This window comes from Rhyacophila brunnea, unplaced genomic scaffold (assembly GCF_057557595.1).
Source record: "Rhyacophila brunnea isolate RB1 unplaced genomic scaffold, BYU_Rbru_1.0 scaffold_18, whole genome shotgun sequence".
Taxonomy (NCBI): Eukaryota; Metazoa; Arthropoda; class Insecta; order Trichoptera; family Rhyacophilidae; genus Rhyacophila; species Rhyacophila brunnea.
In genome coordinates, this window is record NW_028232837.1 from 1,882,096 (window position 1) to 1,903,409 (window position 21,314).

General features: G+C 33.9%; 1 protein-coding gene across 1 annotated transcript in view; it reads left to right on the forward strand.

Annotated features, from left to right (window-relative positions):
• Positions 1-13,698, forward strand: part of LOC147073101 (transmembrane protease serine 9-like) — a 46,763-nt gene extending 33,065 nt beyond the window's left edge. The window contains exons 5-10 of the mRNA XM_085945603.1: positions 410-553; positions 6,051-6,390; positions 7,790-7,995; positions 9,034-9,236; positions 13,365-13,466; positions 13,666-13,698. Coding sequence (XP_085801729.1) covers positions 410-553; positions 6,051-6,390; positions 7,790-7,995; positions 9,034-9,236; positions 13,365-13,466; positions 13,666-13,698 — 1,028 coding nt within the window. The remainder of the gene's footprint in view (positions 1-409; positions 554-6,050; positions 6,391-7,789; positions 7,996-9,033; positions 9,237-13,364; positions 13,467-13,665) is intronic.
• The last annotated feature ends 7,616 nt before the right edge of the window (positions 13,699-21,314 follow it).

Genomic DNA, 21,314 nt, shown 5'->3' on the forward strand with positions numbered 1-21,314 from the left:
CTGTATTTTATTTTGAAGGCATTTTTAAATATTATTAATTAAAATTATTAAATCAAAACAATCTAAAATATAAACAATCAACGCTCCCCCCCCACCAGCGGGCCGTGGTAAAATTATCACACGTTGATCGGTCCGCGGCGATAAAAAGGTTGGGGACCACTGTCTTACATGATCATTTTCAGGATAACCTGTGTCGCATTTTCAACCATCATAATTATTATTGTGCATCGTCAAATTATGTCATTTACAATTACAAGGAAAACAGTAGACCATGTACCCTTTTTTACAGCTTCGTTTTCATATATTTTGATTTTGTCTAGTAGGAAAGTTTTTCGTCTGCGACTTTACATATACGACGATACTACACGTTTAACAATGGTTTATTATCTATTTAAGGTTCTTGCTGAAGATGCATCTGAAAATGAGCCTGGGACAGCAGCAGGGGTGGTTCTCGAAAGTAATAACCCTCATCCAAGCAGATCAGACCTAGATCAGAAATCGCTGAAAGGCGTTATTACTACGTTCTTCGGGGGAATCAGAACATGTCACTGCAGTAAGTTATGACCTTCCGTAATGACCTTCTATAATGACCTGCCTAAGAACATAAAAAACTGCATAAAAATATTCATAATAATTACAAGATAAAAAGAACATTTTTATACACAACGTTTTTAAATTTTCTGTTAAATCATATAAACTTGACTTGACTAGCTCAAAAAAAATTTACTTGAAGGAAATAATACTGAAATGTCATTTTGACATGTCATATTGATTTCCATAGTAACGCACGTATATATTAATAATTTAGTTGCTAGGACCACAGACCCCTAGAAACCAATAATGGTGTCGAATGGTGTTTCATAAAAAACAGAATTAACTGACAATGGATTCAATTCTACTTAAAGATGGCTAAAAGTATTTTAAAAAATGCATTGGCATCGTGTTTTGATATATTTTAAAAGTTTAAAATGTCTAGCTAGTCGGGAAGTTAGTTAAAAATCGATTGCAAGATTTGTACCGGACAAAGAACCACCGGACAAAATAAATAAGAATACGAGCTAAGAACAACGTTGTAAAATATTCATATATTATACGATAAAAGTCGGACTTCCAATAAATGCGCGTTATACATTGTTGTTTTAAGTATTTTAAAATGATTTTTTAATTTAAAAAAAATTGTGATTTATTTAGATTTTAAACTTTTTTTTTATTTAACGAAATATAAAAGCCGATTGATAATAATAATGAATAAGTAACAAAATTGAGAGAGTGCTTTAAAGAGTATTGTAAAAACATTAGTTAACTTAGCAATTAGACAAGACACGTATAACTTTGTGGTCAGAGCACCTAGGCGTGAGTCTCGTGGGGCGCAGGTTCTAACCTGCTGGGTGTCGTTTTTTTTTTGTTTAAAAAGATTTATTCTATTAATTTCATATTTCGATATATTTCTCATATGAGTTTTCAAATTATGTATGTATACAGTATCAGAAAATGTATTAAATTTCAGTTTTGAATTCACTTTCAGACGCATACGGTCGCCTTTTAAAACGATCCAATAAGACAAAAAAAAAATATATGACTAATATCAAGTTTTAAAAATCTGCATAGTATTTTCCGCAATAACAAGTATGATTTACTCCAACGGATAACGCAGAGAAAGGTAAATGGCAGCAGACGCGTTGATGTACGGCGATTTTTTTGGCCACGCAACCTTCGTCAGTAACACAATTGGGCAAGTTTGTTCCCAGCTTTTGATAGAAGACGAAAGTACCAAAATAAAAATAATTTTATTAGTAGCAAATTGATAATTGTTTTATTTTGAAGAGAGAACAAAACCTACAATATTTAAAAAAAATCAAAAAAGTTTTACGAATAAACGTTTATTCTATGTATTTGTTTGGTTTTTAATGTTGGGTCACTCGTGTGTGGTGTTCGATGTGTAGGAAGAGGATGATGATAATGACGAAGTCTACGATGTAGCGGGGTGAGATTTATTAGCAGCGTATCGGTACAATAGTATATTATACATGATAGTTACTAGCTAAGTACTCTGATTCGAGTGACATTTAGATAAATTATTCTTCGTTATTTATACAATAAAAAATGATACATTAACATAAAATTCTGGTACATAATCATATTAAACTAATTATATAATCAGCGTTTTAAATCGAGTAGTGAAATGAAATATTATTTGTTATTACAGTTGTACAAAAATATAATACATGAAAAGTGATTATTCAGCTCATACACTGTAATGGTATAAAGTATTGTGATATGTAATACTACACCGTCTCTGATTTCGCCAACCAATTTGCTCAGTTGTTTACTAGAAAATGGATTCGCTTGGGAATGTATAATCGCAGAGCAATTTGATATTGATAGACAGATACAATGCTTCAGAACAATCGGGCAATTAAAAATAAAAATATTCAACCAACAAACCTGATGAAATGTATCGGTAGTCATTCAAATATAAACAGCTGTTTGTCATTTTTCCTAAAACATAATCGCTAAAAATGGAAAACTGTTGAGTGATATCTCGATTGTAATTTTTAAATTTTCTTTTTTAAACACTACTTTTACCCCATTAAACATTGTTCGGCACGTCAGACAGTCGAAAAATAATATTTTGAAAATTTTGGCACGCGTATGTAAAAAGGTTCGCACAACCCTGGACTAGAGCTTTGGGATTTCGGCTTTATGTTAATGGAGTTAATGTCTTTCGCCTAATTTTTTCTCGCTTTGCAATAATATGAGCAATGCCAACGAATGTGTAGATTATATTTATCGACGAAAGTAAGATGCAAGTATTCAGTTATAATGCGACCCATCTCGTTGACAGCTACACTTGAATGTTTGATATATAGAGTCGCTGTTCACTGACGCCACATTACATGCAGCTTAGAAACATAATATGCATATGGTAGACAGACATCAGATTAATTACTTTCACTGTCATTTCTTTTCAAAACTAGTATTTTTGATTTATTACTTTTTTAAATATACGTATATGACGTGATATTGACCATCATAAATTGACAGTAATTTAGATTTTAAAAATTCGGAGTTATAGTTTTTCGAACCAGTCGGATATTTTATTTATGCATAGTTTATATTTTATTATTCTTCTAACAATTATGTTATTATTTTTTTCTGCACCGCTCAAAAAGCTTTTACCTTTATTTACTACTTATATAGTTCTGGTACACATTGTTTTAATCTACCGTTTATATATTATTTTACAATTTGGCGGCTATCCGATACAGTGTTTCCCAAAGTGTGGTACGCGTACCCCCTGGGGTACGGGTAGAGTTCGGTGGGGGTACGCACTGCACCGGGCTTTGGCTGCGCCTGGTGCAACAAGCATTAACACGACATCAATACAACAGCCATGCTAGAAGGTTTATCGCATGCGGAAGAAGAACAATTATTGTTGGAATTAGCTTCAGACGGATTCATGAAAAATAAATATGAGAAGTGTACTTTAACATCATTCTGGTTGCAAATGCAACATGTGTATTCAGTTTTAACAGAGAAAGTCCTGAAATATATCTTGCCTTTACCAACTTCATATCTATGTGAAGTTGCTTTTTAAGTATTCGTAGACATTAGGTCAAAGAAAAGGAACAGGCATTTGGATGTGGAACCGCATCTCGGATTAAAATTAACAACCCGGGAACCAAATTATGATGATCTGTCTCAACATAAACAATTTCATCCTTCTCATTTTTCTTTATGTAGGTACTAAAAAAGGAAAAAAAATAGATATATTTTGATTGTTATTAAAGTATCTGCATTTTTTTTTGACGAGGGGTACTCAGTGTTACAAAAATTATAGAAGGGTACACAGATGTCGAAAGTTTGGGAAACACTGCGATACTCCATACAACGTTAATAATTTAAAAAAAATCAAATCAAAAAATTAAAAAAAAAGCCGATCACCAATAGTAGCTCATTTTGCAAAACGCTTCAGAGAGTATAAAAAGCCATTAGTTAAAATTTGTCGCAAATAAGTATGACGCCTTTAACATAGTGGTCTATGTGCATGGGCGCGGTACCCGAGAGATGTAGGTTCGATTCCCAAGGGATGTCTTAATTCTTTCAAAAAGTTTTTTTCTATTGGTTACAATCTCGTTTTGAAACTTTGTTTAGTTTATTTTTTAATTATCTGGGGGTTTTCGGTTAACCACTGAGCTGATTCTAATGCGCTAGGATGTATTGAGACTATACCGGTGCCCATGGGCCCCACATCGTGAAGCGGGCCTTCCTACCTATCGCTAAGGAAAAAGGCAGTGTGACGCTTTACACCAGGGGGGCAAACTTTTTGGATGGCGGGCCAAATTCAAGAATTCAAAATGAGCGGCGGGCCGCAAGTAAAATACCATTTAGATATACACTATTTATTATCACGAAAAATAAACATTACAAAAAAATTAATGAGAAGAATGAAACTCTTGTACATTTTTTAACATTTTTTAAAATTCAGGTGTTAATTTTGTAGATGATATTTTCAAAACTGCTTGTAAATGGGCATCGGAGATATTTTATCGTAAAGAATTTTTATTGAGGTTCATGATAGAAAATGTTTGTTCACATATATAGGTTGATCCAAAAATAATGAAAATTTTTCTTGCATAATCTTTAAGTTGGTCGAATTTGTCTGAATTAAGGGCATTGTAAAATTTGGAGATTTCTTCACGACGATGCAATTTTTTTAAATCGGTGTCACACTGCAGATCAATAATCTCAAGTTGTAGCTCTGTCGGTACACTATCAATACCTATTGAAAATGGATCGCGTACTATTGCTAAACTTGTCTCAATTTTTCGGAAGTCACCAAATCTTTGTGAAAAATCGTCATTCAGAGCTTTAATAATTTTACCATATTCTTCAAATTTATATTCTGGTATATTCAGCAACTTCAAAGTTGTAAAGTGGTCCAAGTTGTTATTCGATATTTGTCGAAGGAATAACTTGAGTTTTAATTGAAATCCATTTAAACTTTTTACCATAATTATCATGGGCATATATTTTTTTTCCTTGCAACGCGGAGTTAAAAGTATTTAAATGTATCACGATATTCAACGTAGAAAATAGTGGTTACATAGTATGAGACGAGACACAAGGAAGACGTACTGCACCGCGATTTCCTAACTATCGACTCGTGTGACACCAGACGACATGACGTAATTGTGACGTCAGCCAATACACGCTCGAGGCATGTCGCCCAGCGCACAGTGCTCACCGTAGATATTATTACGATGAAACACCTATATGTGTATGGTGACAATGAATAGCGTCGCTGTCTGAGTAGCGTTATTTTCTCGAATGCTATTATCACTCCGGTAGTACGTCACAATGATGTCCCTGAGATAATACATTTACGAAACAACAAATTCTTCAAATTTTAATCTATTGTCAATATTTTTAAAAAATATATAAAAAGTTATTCGTAATCAGAAGTACAATTAATGATGGCGGGCCGCAAAAAAATACCCGGCGGGCCGCAGTTCCCCCCCCCCCCTGCTCTACACCTACAGTAGCGTTTTCCAAATGGTGTATGCGGTAAAATTAATGTGTATATTTTAATACATCCATTTGAATTATGGAGATCTCGAGTATTGATACACAATCAAAAATTGTATCGCATAACCAACTATTTTAAAATATTAATATTCTCGAAGTAAAGTTGCTATTAAAGCAAATTTTAAATGTGCATTTATCTCACTTATCTGGTCGACCCGCCACTCCAGGCCCCCAGGCCAGAGCCTTGTCAGCCACGGCCGTGTGGGGGGGCATGCTGTCGCCTATACACTGCTGCCATAGGAGTGAACTGTAATGACGAAAATTTAAAGATATTAATGATCTTCGGTTTAATTTCCAGTATCATTTATTTTGAGTTCAGCTGTCAATTTGGTAGCATCTATCAAATCCACTACTTAAAATCGTATTTGGAACAGTCTTTTTCCAAGTCTATGGAATTTGCTGTGATACACTATCGTTGAAATCAGCAGACAGACATTAAATACATATTATATTTATAACAGAATGTGGAAAACCAAATGGCGAAGAAAAGGATACCGGGTTTCTATCCCTTGCCCAAGAGGTGACTGATAACCTGAGTGGAAGCCTTGGTACTGGAATTCCTGGTGGAATCGGCAGTGGTATCGGAGGTGGGCTCAGTGGACTATTAGATGGCATCTTCGGAGGAACTACTTCTGGTGGGAAAAAAGAATCAACACATAAGGGTAGACTCCTGGCTGGAGACTATATTGACCCGTATGCTATGCCGTGGCTGGCTGTGGTGCTTGTACAAGGAGTATATCGAGGAGCTGGAGTACTTCTTTCTGATAGACATGTGCTGACTTCAGCTACGGTACTATTGAAGTAAGTTTTAATGATTAGTAATATTTTTAATAGAGTTTTTTTTCATTTATCACTAATTGGTATTCACTAGTTATAAAAATTGTATAATGACACCTTATTTCAGTACTGAAATTTACGTTTGAATTTATATAATATTATAATCTATCGTCAATACTGTATGGTGGGGTAGACAAAACATCTGGATATATAAAATTTGGAAAAAAGGATAATACTTATTGATTTTTCGTATTTTCTTTATGTTTTTTCATGGCATGGAATGAATTTTTTATTCAATACAATACACAACATTTAAATATATAAGTTTTAAATTGAAAATACTTCATTTTGAAAACCTCAGACCCCTATTAAATGAAAAAGTCTTAGAAAATGTTGGACTAACTAGTATTCGAACTCATAGCTGTCAATGTCCAGATGAATCCTTTTATATGTATTAGGCATACGAATGTTATTGCTAATAGTTACGAGAACTGATCCAGACAGCGAGAGATTAAAGTTGAAAGACCTTTGCTTGCTCATTAAAAGTTCATCAGAAAAGTTCTTTTAAAGATGATAAAATACTTATATGTTTTTGAAATGCTTTGATTGAACCTTGCAGAACATTAGAGGAATATAAAAACAAACATAATAAAAGACAAAAAATATTTAACTATTTCTTTTATTCAACGAATAATTCACAAGATTTAAGAATGTACCATTCTAATTATTGAACGTACATAATTTTGAAAAACACTTTCTGAGAAAATATATTATAACCAATAGAAAAAATCTTTTTTGAAAAATGTAAGCCACCCCGGCAGGGAATCGAAGCCGGCGTCTCCCGGGTTTACGCCCCATCCCGCAGTGACATACTATTTGCGATAAACTTTAACTATTGGCCACTTTTAATACCCACTTATCAGCACTCTGCTAAATCAAGCTACTTTGGCAATCGATTTTTGTTTATAAATTATTAGCAAGTTCAAGTATGTTACATCATAAGAAATATTGGAGAAATCCACGACGTCGGTTAGTAATTAAAGTAATAGGTGATGTTTTGATTTAATAAACAAAAATCGATTGCCAAAGTAGTTTAATTTAGAAGAGCGTTGATGAGTGGATATTAAAAGTGGCCAATAGTTAAAGTTTGTCGCAATTAGTATATCACTGCGTAGCATAGAGGTAATGTACGGATGGGGCGTAAACCCGGGAGATGCAAGGTTCGATTCCCTGCCGGGTTGGCTTACTTTTCGCAAAAAATATTTTTTCTATTGGTTATAATATATTTTCTCAGAAAGTGTTTTTCAAAATTATGAATGTTCGACAAAGAATAACTTGATAAAAATAAAAGAGATTATTCTGCAAAACTTCGAGCCATCATACAAGACTTCTGATTTCAATGATTGTCGTTTTCCATTCGCAGCACAACCACAGCAGCCGTAAAAGTGACATTGGGCCTCCACGAGCGATGCGGAGAAGATCTCGCATCATCCAACATGAGCGTCTCTGAGATCCTCGCCAATCCATCATTCGACCCGGCCACCAGAGCCCACGACCTGGCCTTATTGAAGCTGGTCAGCGTTGTCATCTTCAACTCTCAGATACGACCAATCTGCCTGCCGTCTTTCTGTAAGGCTGAAGCCAGACAATGCACTTATGCGTACGCATTCGATGAAGAGATAAAATATCATGACGTGTAACAATACGCAGAAGACACCAAAGTTGTCTTCATCTTCATTGTAATACGTACGAATCAGTGCATTGTCTGGAGTCATAATATATATTACATAGGTCGAAGGATTAAGTAGTACGAAAAAGAAAAATATTGAGGAATTAGCCTAAATATTTTTATCTTCTCTAGTTGTCTTCTATTGGCCGCTATCGACAGCTATCGAGGGTAGTTTTATATCGAAGTATTAGCACTTGTAACAATTACGATATTTTAATTATAATTGTTATAATAAGTGCTATGATTTAACAGCACCTCTCTTAGTTATGCTAAATTTTAGAGCGAGATGGACAGTTTTGACTATTTAGATGGCTAACTTATTTTAACAATTATAATACTTAGATACAAACATATGAATAACTACCCTCGATAGCTGCCGGTAGCAGTCTTGTGTATAGAATAGATGCGCTGGAATTTTTTAGTTAGCTTTTTAAAGTTTTATTTCATATATTTAGGCTTCGTCTATATAGAGAAGGACTTCTTCAACTTCTGTTATCGCGAAGAATAGTTTCCAATGCTGGTGACCTAATGAATTTGAATTTATATGCGCCTCTCAATTACCTACGTGGTCGCAGCCATGATTTGTTCTGGATCGGAACCGTTTCCTCGTGTCAAGCCTTTCAGGCACCATTAGCGAGGGGTGCAAGACTAGTCAATGCGCTCCCTAAAAACGTAGACATTTTCGGTGACGTGCCATGTATTTTGTATTCGAAATTTTATTTTTCTGAATAAAATTGTACTTATGTATTTTTTTAAATTATTATTTTATTTTCTTCTTCTCTCTTGTGAGGGTTATATTTTTTGTAAATCTCATGTTGTGCACGTCTTGAATTTAGATTTGTTACATTGTCCACAATATTTTGTTTTCTTAAATAAATAAACCATTGACACATACTAAGATATACGTCATATTACTTTGTTTTTTTTAAATTATTCAGTGTCAAGTCCCTCCGGACAGCAAATGACCGTCGCCGGATGGGCTGATGATCCAAGACCCGGAGTGGTAAGCTGCCTCCCGCGAAGAGTCCGCCTTCCATTGTTGTCAACCGTAGAATGCAACAGATCCATCACATCAACAGAATTCAATACTCCAGACAAAGGATGCCTTGGAGTTGTTGGTTCACCAGGAGTTATATGCACGGTAATTGATTATATTATTATCTAGTTGAACATACATAACTTGAAAAACCTAAGATATTATATAATCACTAGAAAAATCATATTTTCAAATAAATACGACGCTTGACGCGATTTGAACCCGTATAACCAATGGTATCGCACCAACTGTGCATTAACCAATTATGCTACGAGCCTGTTATATGACCTTTTCTAGTGGGTACAGTGAAACCCCGATTCTACGATTTTCAAGGGACCGTAGAAAAAAACGATAAGTGAACTAAGAATACAATAATTTACAGACGTGGTCGGTTAATTTTTTTAAATCAATTAAACCCTGCCTAACCAAACCATAATAGTGTTGGAATATTTTGGGCGATACGACTAAATTGTTCGCACTTTTTCATTCATATTTATTTATTTTTGTTGGACTAAGAATACATAATATTACACTCATGCTGTTGGTTAGTTTTTTTGAAAATTCTAAGCCCTGCCTGACCAAACTATAATGGCTAAAAAATATTATTCTATCTATAAATATCCAAAGTTTTGTATGATTTAATTGCATAATTTTAAATATTTTATAGTTAGACGAGTATTTTTTAACTATTATCTATTACGGCTTGGTTTTTTTGCAAGGCTTAATTGAATTTTAAAAAATAACCAATACCATCTGTCAATAATTGTAGTCTTATTTCAATGAAAACAAATACGTATGACTGACAAATTTTTGGCGGATCTTAACAGCCTACCTCCACCCTTCGCCACTGTTATAATATATATTTTCATCGAGTCAGTAATGTTGTGGGAAAAATAGAAAAGAATACACGTTGATAGTCCAAACACCAAAATACAGTATCAATCAACTGTGTAAATCTTTTGCTTTTTATACCCTTTTGCAACTTCGGTTGTTGTCTACTGGACAAAAAACAAATACTTGATAATATTCTGTCAATATACGGAACAATGAACTTCATATTAATACAAGCATAACGCATATAAATACGCTTTTACTTTCTACATAAGTGCATACCATGATTTCTTGTAGGCATATTCGGGCTCTAAAAGCAATTTGGGTTATTCGAAAGCCAAACTTTTTTCTGTCGTGACAAAAAAGTAAGACATCACTTTTGAAACGCATGCGATTTTGATCGAAATTCGGACCATGGCATACCTTAAGTGGGTATCTTTTACAAAATGTATTTATGATTATTTGGTATTTACCACATCGCTACCTGTATGCAACAGTGGGATAAGTCAAAAATATTAGTTTCGAGATAATTAAACTTGTTTGTTTCATTCAAATCAAATAGTAAACTATATGAACAATTTATTTTATTCAATGAATAATTGACAAGATTTGAGTACTTATGTCATTATATAATGTATTGAATATACAAAATTTGAAAACCAATGTGCTTTAACCAATTAAGCTACGGGCATCCTACTTAATGGACTAGTAGAGTATCCTCCACGTAACCTTGCCATTGTAGATAATGACAAGGATTTGTTTGTATACGCAACCGTATAATTGTATTAGTAAAAGCCAGGCACTTGATTGGTTTACTCACGTACGCCGAATAATTGTATTTGTAAATTCCAAGCACTTGATTGGTTTACTCACGTTTTAATTAAAAAAAAAAACTATTCTAAATGGCAAGGTTACGTGAGGGATACTCTATCTCTTATTCAAATTACGTTAATGTTGACAATCGGTTTTTGTATTTTAAATTAAGGTATCATAAAATGGCATAATTACTAATTAATAAACACCCACGATGGTCCATATGATCCTATTAGGATCGGACATGGTCGAAAGAAGAAACTGGTTTATTAAATTATTAGCAAGTGCAAGTACGTTTAAACAAGAGATCATTAACAATAATGAGGAATAAGTGGTTAAAATGTAGTTGGAAATGTTGGAGAAATATATTTTTTAATTATCACAATTATTATCGCTGTTATATTTTAAATGGAAATAATTTTACCATCCCTTTTTATCGGCTACTTATCCCTTTCTCGTATTACACATCTCTTATTTTACCCCCGCAACTCATAGTATTAAAAATATTAATAATATTAGGTATAAAATTATTTACCATTATTTGACGATGTCCGATCATATTATGGACTATATAGTGGAAATTTGTATTCTCAGATTTTGTTTTTACAAGAAATGGATGTCAGCCACTTGCTCAACCTATTAGATCCATACGCTGACTCCGAAAACAAATTGTAAAACAATATGTATTTGCTAGACCCAGGATTTGAACCACGACATTATTGACCGACGCGTAAGCCGCTATGCCACCGTCTGACATTACATTATAAACTTAAATATACAATTATATTATTTTCATACCGTGTGATTGAAACATGTGTCCAAAAATACTTTTTATATGTAGTGAATACAAAAATGATAAATATATTATTATTACTACCAAGTAAAGGCTGAATCTCTTGAAAATTAACGCATCAATTAACATCGCTAAATAAACAATAATGGTGCCCAAAAACAATGGCAGATTGTTTCTGAATTGAAAACTTTAAGTTTTTTTTTTCTTTAAATATAACAGTTTTGCGTCTCGGTACAGATATTGATGTCAGAGTAATAAAAATACGTAAATAATAAACTCTCACAAAATCAGCAGTTCACTTTTCAGATGCATTTCTTTTAGAAAAATTTAAGGGATGTTTGAACCTTATACAAATACCAGTAAAAGCCTTGTTTTATTTGCATGATTAGTACTTAATTGCTAAACTGTGCAATCTAATATCATAAATGAAAAGACAAGATATATTGTAAAGAAAATACATTTGAACAGAATTGTCACATTCATTACTTTAACTACGATATGTTTTTCACTTTGGCCAGTAAATAATGATATTAGCAGATTAGCAGATTGTCGCGTGGCTTAAACGCCGGCTTATAGCAGGGTTGGCGAACCTTTTTACGTTTTGACTGTCTGAGGTGCCGTGCAGTTTTTCACGGAGAAAAAATAGTTTTTAAAAATTCTATTAAAAAAATGATGATGTTATAGATGCCACTCACAGAACATAGCACACATATAGCTTTATCACGTTTTTTTTTTAAATTATGCCATTCATTTCGGTCCACCAATTTTAAAACTGTCTGCCAGAATTACTAATAAGTACTAATTTTTGTTTCTTATTTGATGCAGTCATTTTTGTGGGTAAAAATGAGATTATTCTTACTGTATTAATTAGTTTGATTCTTTACGCACAAATCGACATCGGAATTGTTCCGATCAGATGAAGCATACTTTCGCTACAGTGGTCTCAAACATTGTAAATCGATCAAAATTAGTGGTTTGCGGCGCGGCATTCGTCGTCGCCTGATGAGGTTAGGGCAATAATATTATATGTGACGCATAACGCCTGAGGACCAAACTATGTAATTATATATTTACATTAAACGTAATGATTATTCTTGAAGAATATTTGCCTGCTATTTTTTATACAATGCGATGTGTCATTTATTATTATAGGTATTTTTTCTCTTCAAACGCGTGCCATACAAAATCATCTCACGTGCCATAGGTTTGCCACCTCTGCACTATAGCGTCGTGGTCCCCAGGTTTGAATCCTGGGTAAATGTGCCGCAGAGGTGGACATGAGATTTTACAACTTTCTTTTTAGACCAAACCAAACCTAACCTAACATAATCTAACCTACCTCAACCTAATATTATCTCATATAAAATTAGTTTGTGATAATAGTGTGTCAAAATGTATGAAAATTTCAAATTATCAATTAACGATTATTGGATCGAAAAGCCGATGCGGCGACAGAAAAAGGTATTTATTATTATTGTCTACATGGAATAAACTGTTTTCGTAATATATATATACATAAAAGCTCGTGTCCACCTCTGCGGCACAATTACCGAATCCTGGAGCTGGCAAGGACACATAATGTTTTTCAATTTGTGTATGAGTATGGACCTAATAGGTTGAGCAAGTGGCTGACATTCATTTCTCGTAAAAACAAATTCTGTTAATACAAACCGCCACTCTGTGGAGGCCTATATGATCATTATTATGATCGGACATGGGTCTGCCTCTATTCTTGCAACTTCCTCACTAGTGGGTGCTGGTGGTCGTGATTTCTAACCAAAAGTTTTAATTTGCAGGGTGATGCTGGATCAGCTGTCCAATACAGAGGGCACAAAGGAAACTATGAACTCTTAGGAATTATAACGGACGTCAACGTTTGTGGAGCTCCAAACAGCACTGTATTTGTTAAAATACAAGATCACATGTCATGGATTAAACTTAATCTTAAATCAGACTGTACTTGCTCAAAACATTAAATTAAATAAACTGTCCCAGTAAACAGACGATTCAGTAAGGGAAACGTGATAAAATGATTCTTATAAGGGGTAGATCGATTGTCAGTTGGAAATATTGTGTTTTTAAATTCTTACATTCTAGATAGATAGACGAAGAGTACCTGTTACCAACTGATTTGTAATCAAATACTCAATTATTATGGCCAAGTGTGAAATGGTGAGTACAGTTGTTTTTCAATGACAACTTATTAAATATAATACATTAATGATTCACATAAATAAATAAAATCAAAGCACCGGCGGCTCTCGTGGTGCAGTGGGTGAGGCGCTGGCCTTCCACCCGAGAGTTCTGGGTTCGATTCCCGGTCATGACAAAAACATTTATGTGTTTTTCTCTCAAAGCCTGGGTGTTTGTGATTGTTCAAAATTACTAACAACCACCTTGTACGAAAAAGTAAGGACATGGTTATTAATAATTCTAAAAAAAAAAATCAAAGCACAGTTTTATTTTATATGCCACTGTTTTTCGGCTACATGTAAATCGTACGTAAAACTTTTCACCGTAGCACAGTATCGGAAAGAGGTGACCGTATACTATACGGTCTCCAATTTTATTAGATGCAATATGAACATTAATTCAATTTTCATTGCTGATTTTGGCAAAATTTATGAATTCAAGAATGAAAACCTAACCTAACCTAACAAATAATCTAGTATATCGGCTATTTTAAAAATTTATTTGCTGCTGGCTTCTTGTAATGTGTAAACCGACAAAAACCGTGTTTTATTTAGACATGAATTTTATATCAGTACTATACGAACCAAAGTGGTTGGACGGTCTTTAATATACGGCCATATATTTCTTATACAACATTTCACGATGAAGTGTGATACGGCGAACTGCATACGTAAAAGTTTCTAAATTCTTTCTATAATCTAAAATGTTTATTTAACTACAATTAAATATGATGGCCGAGCGGTAACATGTCGTATTTTTAGTTGAAGCAAGTGTCTTACATCTATTTCACGTAAGTATATATTATAAAATTCAAATACAACTTCTGCTGTGTGGAGGCCCTTATGATCCTCTCAAGATCGAACATGGTGATGTCACGATGTGCAAAAATACGTGAAATAGAGTTTTGACATAATTCAGTTGAATTTATTATGTTACTTATTTTCCGAAACCTTTATGAAAAGGTCATTTTGGACACTGAGATGTAAAAAAAATATTTCTATTGTATCGTCTGAACCAGTAAATGCATGATGGCAACCCTATAATTTATACAGGTATTATTTTTATAATCAGCACATTTAATGTGTATTATTATTATAAATTAACATTGGCAGCTGTGAATAAAAACTATAACTATTTCTACAATTATGTCAATCATTTTGTAAAATAAAAATTCATTCACACAAAACATATATAAAGAATTATACAGTTTGTTGCTGAACGGCAACACCATGCAATTAAGGGTGAACGATTACAAACATCGTTTTACCTTTAGTATATAAATAATAATTTAAAATAAGCAAGGTTATATACAAATTTTGTTTATTAAAAACACCAAGTAGCCAAGTACTACTACATAGTAAATATTTTCTCTCCGTGTATGTACAAAATCAACAGAATGAATCTTTTCTTATCTGATACGAGTGAATTTAGAATCATTCATGATACAATCTCACACGTTCATTCATAATATTATCAGATGTCAAATCAAATGAATGAAAGTCGTGAGGTTTTTTTGGTTAGGTGGAGTTATTTGCTGGTACGTCAGAACCAGCAGGAATCATTATTTACCCCGAGGGATCATTTTGTACAGGTTTCCCCAAGTAATTATTTAGTCTCATGCATTTTTACAGTACAACCTTATTTAGTATAAGTTTATGATTATCATAATATAAGTAAATGATTATTTTTATATTATAATATTATACCGCATAGTTTTATTATTGAATTCGTAGTATATGAATGTTTTTATGGAATATTTATTGCTGTATCTCACAGCCAGTTTATCTCAAGTCTAGTTTTTCCATGTAGGTACTCATTGGTGGGTATCCATGAAGCAAATGAAGCGGTCGTTTCATCAGATAATAGCAACATTCTGTCATATTGTGTACAAAAACTATTACAATAATGAAAACAATCATTACAATATTACAATTTCTATATTGCCAACATGTCCATGTGGTGGAAAACTACAGGATGCAAACCACATCCTCTGGGAATGTCCGAGAATGTGCTCCGAGAGCGAAGATATGCTTAAGTCGGTCCAGCCAGCTGTTGGGCTCATCGGGCCCCCACAAAGGTAAATTATATTGCATTTAAAAGAATTGCTGCGTCTTATTGCGGACATGAAGATTTCTTCACAGTGTTTTATTTTATCTTTGTTTTTTGTATCTTATATATCATTAAATTCTGTTAAGAGCGTAGCGATCTCAGTCTCAGGCATCTGCTCCTGAGACACTCCCAGGATTAAACAAATGTTGACGCTTCACATCCAAAGCAGGTCCTCGTGATACGCTCGATTAAGACCGAGTGTATATCATATACCATATTATGTTTAACATTCAACATTGTCCCACAGTCAATATTTTCGCAATGGGGTACTGAAATTGTCACATCTTTCAGAGGCGATTCAACGAAGTCTGTTCACAACATACCTACATCTAAAAACCATAAAACAGTAAATTCATAAACATTAAAAAAAAAAATCTAAAACTCCCTCGAAAGATTTATTTTAAGACTTGAGATATACTGGCTTTTGGGTAGGTATAGATTTAATATTACATATCGTCACCTGCATACTACAACTAGATAATTATTTATATTTTGACAATTATTTTGGAAACTTCAATTTTAAAATTAGTGAAGTGAATACTACTAGATGCATATAATTACTGTCACTTTCTCGTGGCAATATTAAATTTACTTATCTTGTAAATGTCAAAAAGTCATCAACTAGATGTCTTAAAAAAAATTGTGTCAATAAGTAAATGATATGGATTTAAAAATTCTATTTGGAAAATTTAGTGCATGAAGTTTATGAAGATACGTATCTAACTTTCTCACAGTTTATACAAGAGTTTCTAATATTTTTCTGTCCTACCACATTTAGATAAACATACATTTTCGTATAGTGAATAAAACACACCAAAAATGATCTTAATTAAATTAGCAAATATATATTACTACATTCGGGTTTACTTTACTGGTCTATTTTGGTTTACTGTCAAACAGTACTCTTTTTAACTGGGTTTAGTTTTACTTTTATAGTTTATATAATATATTAATAACCTTCCATCATTATACTTTTTAGAATTGAGCTAAGTTACACTTTTAAATTAACAAACATTGCATTAATTTGGTTTCATTTTATTAGTCTACTCGTATATATTATTTGTACTGTCTAACAATGCACTCTTTAAATCTAGATTATGTCAGCCCTTGAAATGGAAAAGTTAGCGCACCGGATCGCTCGACAATTTTCTGATGATATTAACATGGTTATCAAATGTTATGTGTATTTTATAAAAATAAGTGAGTAAGATTTTTTGTTATATGTGTCGCTGAGTTTCAAAACCCGCTATAACACTTTTTTTGAAATAATTAAGATATATATATCGATGGATTCGTTATTAAAATCTCTACAAGAAAATTTTTATCACCTATTTCAAAATCCGCTACGATTAACTGTCATTTATGAAATAAAATCAATGCGTCTATCAATACCCGCTATAACACGACTGAAACATTCAAAAACCGTTTTAGTTCAAAAAGTTTTTATTGATTTTCTCAACATAATGAAAAAGTGTTATAGCGGGTTTTGAAACCCAGCGACACATATAACCTATCTAGCTCAGACGGTTCCACGAGACACAGCGATAATTTTACCGATTTCACGAACCGGAACGGCGCTCCGGTGCGCTCCGGTCCATTTCGAGCCCTGGATTATGTTACATTTTAAAAATAGCAAAGTTGCAATTTTATAGTTTCTATAATATATTAATAACTGTCCATCATTATACTTTTTAGCACTGGGCTATGTTACATTGTTAATTTAGCAAACTTTGCATTCAATTTTAACCAGTCCAACATTGCACTTTCAGGTTACTAGATTATTTTAATCTTTAAAATAGCAAATCAGACATTTAATTTCACTCAACTTCATCATTTATGGCACTACTCTTGGCCTCCTTCAAAAACTTCCTTCATCCTGGACGATCCAGCTCCGACACTCTCCAATTGCTTTGACCTAGCATTTTTGAATGCCACGTGGCACAGTCCAGCGGTATATCTTCTGGCATTATATGCACGTGGCCGATCCAGCGCAGTCTCCGCACTAGTCTATATATTTACTGTCCAATATTAAACTTTTTAGCACTGGGCTGTGTTACACTTACTAGCAAACATTTCATTTAGCTTACTTTTATAGTCTCTGTTCGCCAAGAGTGAAGACTTCCGAAGTCTTCGCGAGACATCAAGTCCATGATGCTTCGAAGGACTGTATGAAAAAAAAAGTAATTGCATTCACGAAAGCAAATTTCATTTTATAATTTTTAGTCGTTTCAATATTATTTTGAAAAGTAGTGTGATGAAAAATTTACAAAATTATAATATATAACTACAAAGAAGTAGTTAAGTAATAAGTAGCTTCATAATTCTGCACTCTACTCTACTCTACTCTTTGCTCTAGGATGAAAAAGATGTAATGTATTCTACAGAAATTTACATGATGTATTATCTATTTATTTAATTATTACTACATTTATATTTTATATTATAAGTGAATATCATTTGATCTAATTTTCTGTGAGGTAATCAGGCAAAGAGGCGCATCAGTGTAGCAAGAAGTGCAAAGTTATATAACGTATATTCTACCCTGAATGAGCTAAACAGACAATACGTTAAAAAAATATGAAAAAATGTCCACCTTAACTCACTCTCAGATAAGTAGAAAATATCGATATCCAAAAACGTAAATATATAAAATATACGTAAATTGGCCAGTTGTAGTAATGCAGTGACGAATTGGTTAAAATAAATACTAATGATAATTATTAATATGGATTGTTTAATATTTTATTTTATTTTGATGGATTATGGTAATTAATTAATATTAAACGGAGAGAAGTGAGGACTTAAATTGCTATATTTTGATTAATAGTATGTAATAAATTTGAATTATAAATATATTTTTTTTTATCTTATCGATAACTTAAATAAATTAATGAGTTAATTATTTCTTGTGATCGATGAGTTTGTGATCATATATCTTATGTCCAGTTTTTTTTTACAAACATCCAAATGCCCATCTGCATCACATCGTTATATCCAGTTTCCATGTGCATGGATTTACTGCTGACAGTACATATTATCGTGGCCGTAACAAGAAAATATACGTGTAAACGGGTATTATCTTCCATGCATGAATTAAAAAAATTCGAAAGTTTTTGTTGGCATTTTTTCGATCAGTAAATGGATAGTGGCGAACCTGCCGGCAAAAAAATAAACTACACCGCGGAGAGATTCATTTTGAGTTTAACCGATTGTTACGACCTGTCAAATAGTACCATAAAACGATAATAGCGACTCGCTTACTCTTAGAGACAGCAGACAGTTATTGTCACGATAGTTTAAAATACACACTATTTCTGTCAGTAAATCCATGCATGTGTACAGTCGCTATTATACTGTGGAAATATTGTATATCTAAATAAGGTACATTTACACCTGCTGTAAATGTAAAACCTCACGGATGTCAGTCAAACGGTCGGTCTAAAGATAAATGTTTCAAAGACAAAAGTGATGAGGAACTGTTTTTCGGACCCTGCGATTATCTGTATTTCTGGCACCCAACTCGAGCAAGTCAGCAGCTACGTCTATCTCGGACAGCAGGTGTCAAGAGACGGAAGCATGCACGATGAAATTGCTCGAAGAACAAAGCTGGGATGGAGTGCTTTCGGACGTCTGAATAGTATCTTCAAGAGTGACCTACCATTATGTCTTAAGCGTAGGGTGTTCAACCAATGTGTGCTACCCTTGCTCACGTATGGCTGCGAGACGTGGACCCTCAACACGAGAGATGTCCAAAGGCTAAGAGTCACACAGCGAGGCATGGAGAGGTGCATGTTGGGAATCACGCGAAAGTACCGTAAGAGAAACGAATGGGCTAGAAAGCAGACAAGAGTACGCGATGTAATAGACGTTGCCAAACACCTGAAATGGAGATGAGCGGGGCACATTGCTCGCCGAAAGGACGGCCGCTGGACAAATGCCGTCATCCAATGGTACCCAAGGGGTACGAAACGGAAACAGGGTCGCCCTTAAAGCCGCTGGATTGACGAACTGGTAAAGTTCGGCAGAAATACGTGGCAGCGAACGACACAGCACCGAGAGAGTTGGAGAAAGCTTGGGGAGGCCTTCATCCAGCATTGGATTGACCCCGATTGATGATGACACCTGCTGTGGCATGATTGGTGGCACAATTTTTTGCATCTGATTTAGTGCAAGGACCAATCAGTGGCGAACGGCTAACAATAAATGATTCCTCGTTAAAAAATCTGTTATTAAAAACCATATTCACCCGAGTTCTATATGCTGGCCTTACAAGCAATAGTGGTGATTTATTTTTTTGTCATTATACCTATACGACATGTACGAGTCTCTTTTGCTGTAGAACCGTATGTATTCAGGGTTATGCAATGCTACAAATGCTGGCGATATGGGCATATCGCGAACAATTGCGGACGTACAGTAGAAACGTGCCCTAAGTGTGGTGAAAACCACAAAACCTGCGAAAAAAATGAGGAAATTACGTGCATCAATTGCAAAGGTAACCACGCGGCAAACAGCCAAAAATGCCCAAAGTGGCAAGAGGAAAAGAATTGCAAAGAAGCAATGAAAAAAATGAACATACCTTTCAAGGAAGCAAAAAAAATATGTTAAATAATAGCTATGCTGACATATTAAAACAAAAAAAAATCGTAGGAAGAGATGAAAGCGAAACAATTCAAAAAACTAAGGTAAACAAAAAGAAAGAAGAAGCGGTGGTAGAAGCTTCAGGCTCAACAATAATATCTACAGGTAGCAGCGTAAAGCCTACAAAAAATAAGAAAAATTCTAAGGGGAAGACAGAGGTTAACGCGATGGGAGAAATTATGAAAGTCTTGCTGAAAGGGGGAGACTGGCAGCAGATCATTAAACAACTAATAATTAAAGCAGTGGACTGGGTATGCAAACAATTCAAAGAAGGACACTTAAAGGAAATTCTAGGGGAGGTTCTGGAGCAAAATGGATAATAAAAAACAAATTAGGATTTTACAATGGAATGCCAGAAGTATGAAGCAAAAAAAAGGATGATATAGAACTCTACTTAATAAGACAAAAAAATTTCAATAGCATTAATCTCAGAGACTTGGCTGAGGTCTGAATTAGACTATCTGAAATTCAATGATTACACGATGTATCGAAAATACAGAAGGGATGGATACGGAGGAGAGCGATTCTGGTGCATAAAACACTGGCGTCTAAAGAAGAAAGAAAGAAAGACGGAAGAGCTAGACAAAATAATTATAAAGCCATTTAACAGAATAGGAGTGAGGACCTGATCGAAGGATCCCCTTCTAGAAGAGAAGAGGCGATATGACAGCGAGTCGCAGTCAAAGCCTCGGTAAAATCACAAAAAAAAAAAAAAAAATTTTATTTTGCTAATATTTATTGCAATTAAGGGTTGATCAGCTGATAAAATTAGCACATTGTCCTTGTTTGAAAATACGATGGAA